Source organism: Carlito syrichta, unplaced genomic scaffold (genome assembly GCF_000164805.1).
Source record: "Carlito syrichta isolate Samal-C Ts95f unplaced genomic scaffold, Tarsius_syrichta-2.0.1 Scaffold287539, whole genome shotgun sequence".
In the NCBI taxonomy this organism is placed as follows: Eukaryota; Metazoa; Chordata; class Mammalia; order Primates; family Tarsiidae; genus Carlito; species Carlito syrichta.
The window spans coordinates 57,313-68,527 of NW_007231635.1; the positions used below are offsets into that span (position 1 = coordinate 57,313).

The following is an 11,215-nucleotide window of genomic DNA, read 5'->3' on the forward strand; positions in this document are numbered from 1 at the left end:
CTCAGCCTCCCAAAGGCGCGGGATTACAGGCTGAGCCATTGAGCCCGGCTCACTTGCATTTTAAATTAAAATCAAGCCGATGGGCTTCTCTGATTTGAGAATAAAAAGGTTCTACTTGTTATGTTTATTCAATTGTAAATCAACAAAGAAGGCATGAGAAATATATTTTCACATAGAAGACCAACACTGAATCCACTATAAAGAAGAGCGTAAGTTCTGCAGTATGTTAATTACTTTCCAGGACGGAGGTTATAAATAATGATAAACCAGCTTAGAGGAAGCCAGACCTCTTCAATCCTGTCTTCTTCACCAGAAGACAAATCCTCCCTTCTCACTACAGGAAACTGTCTATCTGGCATCACCGCCATGGACATTTGCTTTAGTAAGGCTGGGATTCTCTCAGGCTCCAGAACAATGCTCCCTTGGTTTGAATCCCAGCCCTAGCACATAACTGATTTTAAGACATCAGACACCTTACTTGACTGCTCCCTGTGGCAGTTTCCTTTTCTGTAAAATAATGATTATAGTATATACCTCCTGTGGTCATTATGAAAGTTAAATACGTCAACACATGCAATGCAAACCAATCAGAGCAAAGCCAGACATATGAAGACTTCATAGGTGACATCAGACACAAGCTCACTCCTGCCAACCCACCTGCCTATTCCTGTGCCCACACTGCTGCTTCTTAAGCTGTTCTGCCTGAACACCTCCTTGTTCTTTCAACCATCAAAAGTTTACAGGTCATGCAAGGTCAAGTTCAAGTTTCAACTCCCCCACTTTGTCAGCAACCTTCCTAATCCCTTACTGTAGGTCTTAGAGCCACAGAATCATTTGGCATCTGAACTTATTTAGTGGAGCCTTCTCACATACAGATCAGGTTGCTCCCCTGTTTTGGTATGTCTAACTTTTTTTTTTTTTTGAGTCAGAGTCTCATTCTTCTTGCCCAGGCTATAGTGCAATGGCACACTTATGGCCATCATAGCCTCAACCTGCTGAGCTCAGGTGATCCTTCCACCTCACCCTTCCAAGCTGCTAGAACTACAGGCATGCGCCACCACACCTGGCTAATTTTTAAATTTATTGTAGAGATGAGGTCTTGCCAAGTTGCCCAGGCTGGTCTTCAACACTTGGGCTCAGACAATCCTCTCACCTCTACTTGCCAAAGTGCTGGGATTACAGGCGTGTGCCACCGGGTCCCGCTGGTATGTCTAACTCTTATCCCAATGGTGTCTAAGAGCCCTTAGGGATTATGAGTTCACATCCACATAAGCTCTAGAACTGAAAAAACATAAAGCTGGATTTCTAAATCAGTCTTCTACACTAAAATTCAAGATCAAAAAATATAAATGTAGGCCGGGCACAGTGGCTCACACTTATAATCCCAGTATTTTGGGAGGCCGAGGTGAGAGGACTGCCTGAGCCCGGGGGTTCGAGACCAGCCTGGGCAACTTGGTGAGACCTCTACAATAAATCAAGAAAAAAAATTATTTGGGCGAGGTGGTGCACATCTATAGTTCCAGCTACTTAAAAGACTAAGGTGGAAGGATCGCCTGTGCCCAGCAGGTTGAGGCTGTAGTGTCTGTAAGTGTGCCACTGCACTCCAGCCTGGGTGACAGAGTGAAACTCTGACTCAAAAAAAAAAAGTAAACGCAAAACAAAACTGTAAATGTTTAGGGGGAAAAAAGGAATATTTTTGTAATTCTAAAGTGAAGAAGTCTTTTCTAAGCATGACATAAGACTCTGAAACTGAGGGATAAAGAACTTACTAATTCTGACTCCATAAAAGTTTCACATTTTCATGTCGTAAAAATACTGTAAGAAAAATACAAGACCAAAGACAAACTGAGAAAAACTGCCACAAATATTCCAGCGAAATAATATCCTTAAGCCGGGTTCGGTGGCTCAGCCTGTAATCCACACCTTGGGAGGCTGAGGTGAGTGGATTGCCTGAGCCCGCAGGTTCGAGACCCGCTTGGGCAACTTGGCGAGACCTCATCTCTACAATAAATAAAAAATTAGCCGGGCATGGTGGCACGTGCCTATAGTTGCAGCTCCTTGGAAGGCTGAGGCGGAAGGATCGTCGGAGCCCAGCAGGTCGAGGCTGCGGTGGCCAGGAGCGGCCACTGCACTCCAGTCTGGGTGACAGAGTGAGACTCCAACTCAAAAAAAAAAAAATAATATCCTTTATCTACAAGGATTACTTCCATTGTAGAGCAAAGGGCATGTTACCTATACCACCTAGTCAGCACTGGCTTTGAGTGGGGTACTCCCTGGGTTCGTGGGGCCTGAGGGCCTTCTTCATGTGTGTGGCTCACAGCCAAGTGGCTATCGCCAGCCTGCCTACTACACTGGGATTAGGTAATCTGCAGGTCAGTTTTGCCTGACAACCAACAACACAAAGAGTTACATCCCACCCTCAACCAGTCATCTAAAAGACTAAAATTTCTTGCTGGGTGCAGACACTCATGCCTGTGATCCCAGCACTTTGGGAGGCGGAGGCGGAGAGGACTGGCTGAGCCCGGGGTTGAAGACTAGCCTGGGCAACTTGGTGAGGCCTCGTCTCTAATCTCTACAAAAGCCAAAAAACTAGCCAGGCAAGGTGACGCACACTTGTGGGGGCAGCTACTTGGAAAGCTGAGACAGGAGGATCACCTGAGCCCAGCAGGTCAAGGCTAGAGTGGCCGTGATCATGCCACTGCATTGCAGGCCAAGTGACAGAGTGAGACTCCATCTCAAAAGAAAAAAAAAAGAACTAAAACTTGTTCTACCCATGTCCAAGCAAAGGAATATTTCTTATTTTGCCCCTATTCCTTAAGAATAAGAGCTCAGAAACAGACTGAGAGTGGGGGCCCGGCATGGCAGCTCATCTCTGTAATCCCAGCACTTTGGAAGGCTGAGGCAGAAGGATCGCTTGAGCCGAGGAGTTCAAGACTGGCCTGGGCAACAGTGAAACCTTGTCTCTACAAAATAATAATAATAATAATAATAATAAACTTTGCTGGTGTGGTGGCATGTGCCTGTAGTCCCAGCTACTTGGTAAGCTGAGGTGAAAGGGTCACCTGAGCTGAGGCGGTTAAGGCTGTGGTGAGCTATGGCGGTGCCACTGCACTCAGTCTGGGTGACAGAGTAAGATTCTGACTCAAAATTTAAAAACTAAAACGTGGACTCAGGAGCTCGATGACAACATCCAATGTCTGTCTACCAGGGTGTGCCACGCCATTCATGTCAAGGCAAGATCTCTTCCGTGGGGTCCAGAGAGAGAAGTGTCCATCCTGGCCCTTACACAGAAGGCCAGGGCTGAAGGGCCAGTCAAACGCAGGTGAGTAGTGCCATCTGGTGTCTAGATTAGAGAACCGCACGCAAAGGCAGTTACACTGCAAGGTATGAACACGTGAGCATCTCAGTCTCGGTTTTTATCTTCCTTCCATTACTCTGCCGCAGTCATCTTCCAGCTATGTTAAGTCAGACATAATGGCATTAATTGGAGGATGAAAAATACTTTTCTTGAAATGAAAACCCAGTTTGGGGGAAGGAAAGGCTGTATTCCCTGAGGTTGTTTCCCAGGGAAACAACCATTCCTGTTTAAATTCCCTGCCTGTAACACCTATCAACAGGTAGCATGATTTGTTGGTGGTGGTGTTGGTTTTTAATTTGTGTGGTGGCTCACACCTGTAATCCCACCACTTTGGGGGACAAGGGTAAGACGACTGCCTGAGCCCAGAGGTTCAAGACCAGCCTGGACAACTTGACAAGACCTTGTCTCTAAATTAAATTTTAAAAATTAGCCGGGCATGGTGGCATGCTCCTGTGGTTCCAGCTATTTGGAAGGATCGCCTTAGCCCAGCAAGTCAAGGCCACAGTAGCCATGATCATGTCACTACACTCCAGCCTGGGTGACAGAGTGAGACTCTGTGTTGAGAACTACTTTTTATTTGTCCTAAAACAACTGAAGGCTTTTAAAAGTTCCAGCAAATGATCTCCTAGTAATAATGTTCTAGATTTGGGCTAAAAGAAATACAGTTGGCATGCTTTTGTTTTCTATTTAAAAATAATGAGTCAGGCTCGGTGGCTCAGCCTGTAATCCCGCACCTTTGGAAGGCTGAGGTGAGTGGATTGCCTGAGCCCGCGGGTTCGAGACCTGCCTAGGCAACTTGGTGAGACTCCATCTCCACAGTAAACCAAAAAATCAGCCGGGTGTGGTAGTGCACGCCTGTAGTTCCAGCTACTCGGAAGGCTGAGGCGGAAGGATCGCCGGAGCCCAGCAGGTCGAGGCTGCAGTGGCCGGGAACGGGAACCGAGTGAGACTCCAACTCAAAAAAATAAAATAAAATAAAATAATGACCACCTCTCAGCCTCACCTACATAATATAAAGAATGTTAATGACGAGTTCTCCAAATTTTGCCTTCAGCCAGACCTTTCTTCAGAGCTGCGCACTCACTTTTCCAGCAAAGACTTGATTAGTTCAAAGCGGTGCTAGCCACACATCTCAGTCCCCTACAGACCTTACCTGTCCTTCCTGGTCTGGCTTACCATAAACGCAACACCCAGAAGCCCCAACTCAGCAACTACTTCCCTGCTGAGATCTGGCAATGTGCCAAACACCAGACTGAGCTCGTCACATTCACCACCTCTCTGAATTCTGTAACCCATAGGGGGGGACCCCACAATCACCGTTCCGGTGAGAAACCGGAGGAAACAGCACGCTTACACACCCCACCAGGAAATGCATCTTTTCAGCACTCTTCCACCAAGTCTTCTCCATTCTCTCTGCACTCAACTCCACCACCACAGTCTCGCTTCAAGCCCGTCATCTTTCACATAAGAGAAAGGGGGTGTCTGGAATCAGCTGGGCTTAGGACGGAATCCCTGCAGCACCACCTCATAGCCACGGGACCTCAGTTCCTCTCCTGACCTCTCTCAGTGGTAGTTTCCTCGCCTGTTTGTGAAACAGGGATACTGAAACCTGTCACAGCAGAGTGTGCGAAGACAAGAGACAACGACCATGCCACATGGCAGGTATTCGTAGCAGCTGTCATTCCAGGGCTCTCTTTGCCTCCACTAAGTTCACCTTCTAATCTACCCTCCGTCGTTCTTCTCTGAATGCAGGTGGGATCAGAAATCCTTCAGCGGCTTCCTACCACCTTGGACAGCATCTCTGTATGAGACAGGACCCCCAGCAGCATGGAAATGGCTTAAGTGTCAAGAGGACATAATGACTTCACACAATAATGGCTGACCAGCCCCACTATACTAGCAGGAAAAAAAATCCAAAAATGAAATTCTAAAAACTCCTTTTACAACAGCATTAAAAACCATAAATACTGAGAAATAAATTCAACAAAAGACGTATGAGAGGGGACCCCAAACACCCCAGAATTTATTTATAAAAAGTAGTGCATTTCTTCCTGCCTGTTGAGACTTCAGTCACCTAAAGTACTCTTTCCCCGATGCACCATGCCTAGCAAGACTCTTTCCCGTGGAGGACTTACTTTCATCCGGGGAGACCAAAAGAGTTGCGGGGCTGAAATCGGGTGACTAGGGAGCGTGGGGCACGGGAGCCATGCCGCTTTTGGTCAAGACTGCTGAACACTGGTAAGTCAACCACCATGAAACGGGTGAGCATGCTGAAGGACTCTCCAGAAACATTCACTGAAGCCAAACGCAGCCTCTCACAGCAAAGCTAGCTGGCACACTGACACCAATGGGTTTCTAGCACACTTACCTAGTAGGGGAAGTCTGTACTACAAGGGGCCTGCCCTCCAAAAACCAATTCCCGATTTTTGGGGGTCCCCCTGTATAGCAACTCTATATACATTCAATGCAACCCCAACAGGGCTTTCTGTGAAAAAAAAAAAAAAGCCATCACTAGGCGTGGCGGCTCATGCCTATAATCCTAGCACTTTGGGAGGCAGAGGCAAGAGAACTGCCTGAGTCCAGGGGTTCGAAACCAGCCTGGGCAATTTGATGAGATCTCATCTCTACAATAAATCAAAAAATTAGCTGGGTGTGATGGCACATGCCTGTGGTTCCAACTACTAGGAAGGCTGAGGCAGAAGGATCACCTGAGCCCAGCAGGTCAAGGCTGAGGTGGCCATGAGCGTGCCACTGCTCTCCAGCCTGGGCAACAGTGAGACTCTGACTCAAAAATAAATAAATAAGCCAATTCTCCATTTTATATGAAAATGCAAAGACCCTAGTGCAGCTAATGCAATCAGGTGCGGTGGTTCAAGACTATAATCCCAGCACTTTGGGAGGCCAAGACGAGAGGATTGCCGGAGCTCAGGGATTCGAGACCAGCCTGGGTAACTCGATGAGACCACGTCTCTACAATAAATCAAAAAATTAGACAGGCGTGGTAGCACCCACCTGTACTTCCAGCTACTTGGGAGGCTGAGCGACTAAACTATAGAAAAATAAATGAACTTCTACCCTACCTCATATAGAATACAAAATTGATTTGAAGTAGAGCATAGATCTAAATTAAAAATCTACTTTTTAAATGCCAGAACAACTATAAAGCTTCTAGAAGACCCTTTGGAAGTATCTGTGATCTTGGAGTAGGGAAAGATTTCTGAGAGAAGACAAAAACAATAACTACTAAGAAAAGAATAAATTAGACTTCATAAAAATTAAGACTTCTGCTTTTCAAAAAAGTTAGGAAACTGAAAACCGCCAACTGGGAGGAAATATGTACAATACAAATATCTGACAAAGAACTTGTATAGAGAATACATAAAGAGCTCTTCCAACTCAGTAAAAAGAAGACAAACAACAAAACTTTAAAAACAGGCAAAGATCCCCCAAGTTACACTGTACGATTTCATTTACGTAACCATGTTTTTTCAGTCAGGGTCTCTCTCTGTTGCCACTCTGTTGTTACAGGCATGAGCCACCACACACTGCTAATTTATGTTAACAATCTTGAAATGACAAAACTTTGGAAATGGAGAACAACAGATTCATGGTTGCCAAGGGTGAAGAGGGCGGAAGGGGAGGGAAGTGGGCCTGGTCACAAAGGAGCAACTGAAGGGGACTGTCCGATAATGGAAAGTGCAGAACTTGGTGGTAGTGGTAGACGAATGAATCTGTGTGAAATTGTAGAGAACTAAATCCACAAGCAAGTAAAACTATCTTTACCAATAAAATCAGCGGGTTTACCAATGTCAATATCCTGTTTGTGATATTAGACTAATTTCTGTAAAGGTTGCCATTGGGAGAAACTGGATAATGTATACAGGAGCTCTCTCAGCATTATTTCTCACAACTGCAGGTGTATCTAAAATTACTCGATAAACAATTTCATTTTAAAAAGGAGGGCCAGGCTCAGTGGCTCACACCTATAATCCTAGCACTTGGGAGGCCATAGTGAGAGGATTGCCAGAGTCCATGGGTTCAAGACCAGCCTGGGCAACTTGGTGAGACCTCACCTCTACAATAAATAAAATTTAAAAAAAAAATTAGCTGAGCATGGTGGCACATGCCTGTAGTTCCAGCTACTTGGAAGACTGAGATGGAAGCTTCACCTGAGCCCAGCAGGTCGAGGCAGTGGCCATGAGCTTGCCGCTGCACTCCAGCCTGGGAGACAGAGTGAGACGCCAAAAAAAGGGGCAAAAAATTTGAAAAAATATGTCAAGATTTTCTGATGGCAAATAAACACAAGAAACAAGAAACAAACACTGATACATTTACAGATGGAAATCAACTCAGCAATAAAAAAGAATGATACACACTAGCTATATACAGATTAATTTCATATAGAAAAAAATTAAGCTGGGCTCGGTGGCTCAGCCTGTAATCCCGTGCCTTTGGGAGGCTGAGGTGAGTGGATTGCCTGGGCCCGCGGGTTCGAGACCCGCCTAGGCAGCGAGACTTCATCTCTACAATAAATCAAAAAATTAGCTGGGCGTGGTAGCGTGCGCCTGTAGTTCCAGCTACTTGGAAGGGTGAGGCGGAAGGATTGCCAGAGCCCAGCAGGTCGAGGCTGCGGTGGCCGGGAGCGGCCACTGCACTCCAGTCTGGGCAACAGAGTGAGACTCCAACTCAAAAAAAATTAAGACAAACACAAAATACTACATACAGTACAATCTCATTTAGATCAAATTAAACAACAAGCAAAACAAACCTAAAGGGATAAAAATCAAAACAGTGACTGATGATGGGGGTGGGCATGAGAGCATTTTTATAAGTATTGAGTATCTTCTAGAGGCTTTCATTACGTAAGTACTGAGCAGTTAGATAACCTGAGAAGCCTGGCCTCTGGTTAATTTCCAGGTAAATGGCTCCACAATCATTCCTTTTCAACTCTCAGTAGCCAATAACATCAGCCACAAAGTCACTAACTTACACTAGCTTGTCAACTTTCTAATTCTGGTAATAGAACAAGGTAATGCATAAAAATGGCTAAATGTTTAGTACACAAATATTAGCTTCCCTTCCTTTATATGGGAATTTGGCAAGGAAAGAGAAGTTTCTATAGATGGAGATGATATCGTTATGAGTACTGAGAGATATGTAGGAATTCACTAAGTGTTAAAAAGAGGGTCATATTTAAAGGATTAGTACATTGCATAGAATACTAAGTCATGAAATAACCTGGCATTTTCAGAGAATTGCAAGCATTTGGTTTGGCAATAATCTGCATATCTTTTTTTTTTTTTTTGAGAATGAGGCCTCACTCTGTAGCCCAGACTGGAGTGCAGTGACATGATCACGGCTCACTGCCACCTCGAGCTCTTGGGCTCACGTGATTCTCCTCCCTCAGCCTCCCAAGTAGCTAGGGCTACTGGGACAAGCCACCACACCCAACTAATTTTTCTATTTTTTGTAGAGATGGGGTCTCGCTTTGTTGCCCAGGCTGGTCTCGAACTCCTAGCCTCAAGTAGTCCTCCCAGCGTGACCTCCCAAAGTGCTGGGATCAGAGGTATGAGCCACCACACCTGCCTGTTTGTTTTTTTAATAATGACTTTCAAAAGAACAATCCTAAAATATGTCTGGTTGCGACTCTTTCAAGAAAAAAAAACAAATACATTAAGATGTTCCTTTTGAACTCACCTGTATTCTTTCTTGCCCTGTGGCAGAAACAAACCCTGAAGTTCTACCACAAAGTCCTCATGCAATAAACAATGAGAAACAGGAATGCTAGAGACAAAATGGAAAACATTTTCCTGTTAGAGGCAAGAAACAGAGATCAACATCCTACAGTCAAATCAAAACTATGGGTTTTAAACCAAGAACCTGTGCATGACCTCCACTGGGTTTGTAATTCCCATACATTGTAACACCTATATGCGTTCCTCTGGGGACAGTCCCGAGAGTTCATCTTTTTCACTCCCTCAAATAAAGTACAGCAATACATACATCCTTCTTGACAACTCAAGTTTAAAACTACACTGTGCTATGTAGCCTGTACACTGTGATACCCTCAGGAATGAAGTATACGAGGTTGGCTGTGAGGCCCTGCATGAATCTTCCTGTATTTTAATAACCTGTGAGCTGTCACTTGGCGTGATTCCCATGCCTACCAACACACTCAATAATTTGCTTCTTGCTTGGCATAAGTTTTTTAACCACTCCCTCCCAACTTCTTATTATGAAAAAACTTAAATATGTGTAAGAAAAAGTAAAAACAGAGCCGGGCTCGGTGGCTCAGCCTGCAATCCCGCGCCTTTGGGAGGCTGAGGTGAGTGGATTGCCTGAGCCCGCGGGTTTGAGACCTGCCTGGGCAGCGAGACCTCATCTCCACAAAAAAATCAAAAAATCAGCCGGGCGTGGTAGCGCATGCCTGTAATTCAGGCTACTCGGAAGGCTGAGGCGGAAGGATCGCCGGAGCCCAGCAGGTCGAGGCTGCGGTGGCCGGGAGCGGCCACTGCACTCCAGTCTGGGCGACCGAGTGAGACTCCAACTCAAAAAAAAAAAAAAGAAAAAGTAAAAACAGGCTTGAGTGAAGGTCTAAAGTACTCTCCTATGACTTGTGGCACATTTTTGGGCCTATATTCTGGTTATCAGACATATTTCAAATAAATCAAGTTTATGAAATAATTGTCTTCAAGCATATTATACTAATTTGTACAGCAATACATTTGTATAAATGGAACTCTAAAGAGCATGTTTCTCTCAATGTAAAGCCCAATCTCATGCAACATTAATGCTTAGTTCCTGCAAACCCAAGCAGGCTTGTGTCTCACAGAACTTGGCCTGGGTACTGTATCTGAGAGACTCAGTATGTTTAGAAACCAGAAATGGTGAACCCTGATATGATGACAATCTGTTGACCCAGATAGCTTGAGTATTTTTGATGGGTCCCCTCTAACTTAAAATTTGATACTCCAGATCATTTTGTATTTAGTTAAACTGGATCCCGGTGATTTCTTTCAAATTAAAAAAAACCTTAGAGGCTAAGAAAATGTTTTCTATAAAAATGTATTTCCTAAATCCGAAAAAGGGATGCAAGGTCTTTTACTTACTTTCAAAGCAAAACAGAGAAATAAACCATCTAACTCATGAGAGGGAAATATAAGAAGTTAACATACACGTTGACAGGACACTTTTCTAGTACTAATATCCATTATGATATGGAGAAAAATACTTTTCTCTATCAAGTTCATCTGAATAGCGAGCAGAAAAAAAAATGTTCAACGATAGATAGCTTTAAATTCACACGGAGACGGCAGACATTTGGTGTTGTGAAAACATCCGCACTTGATGAGAAGGCATTAACTTTTCTCACTTTAGAGAAGATGCTTAACGTTTCTGGGTCTTAGCTTTCAAGTCTGTAAAACCAGAGCGCAAAATCTGATGTTTCTTCCAGGGCTAATCCCAAAAGCAACATTTCGGTTTTTAGATGATCAATCTCACCAATTCAGATACAACCTTTTTTTTTTCTTTTCAGGGCAAACACTCTAACCATTAGCTTTACCCCCAAACATTTAAAAACCAGCGGGTCCCCAAATAGTACACAACAGGGGAAAATTGCATTCCACCACGCCTGTTGAGCGCTTTCACTCCTTCAAGGGGGGGATGGTTACGGCCTGACAGGTCAACAGAAACCCGGAGCGGGGGAACACCGGCCGGACCCCGCTGCAGCGGGACCCTCACTTCGCCGGCGAGGCCTCGGCGGCCCACGGGCGGGAAGCGGTCGTCCCCGGGGCACGCGGCCAGAGCGTGCGGGGCGTCTCCCGAACGCGCCCCGCCAGCCTGGGACCACCGGCACCG

At 45.1% G+C, this 11,215-nt stretch overlaps 1 protein-coding gene across 1 annotated transcript in view; it reads right to left on the reverse strand.

Annotated features, from left to right (window-relative positions):
- The window catches only part of TTF2 (transcription termination factor 2), a 47,694-nt gene that overhangs the window by 35,991 nt on the left and 488 nt on the right, over positions 1 to 11,215 (reverse strand). The window contains exon 3 of the mRNA XM_021709874.1: positions 9,056 to 9,152. Within this exon, the coding sequence (XP_021565549.1) occupies positions 9,056 to 9,152 (97 nt within the window). The remainder of the gene's footprint in view (positions 1 to 9,055; positions 9,153 to 11,215) is intronic.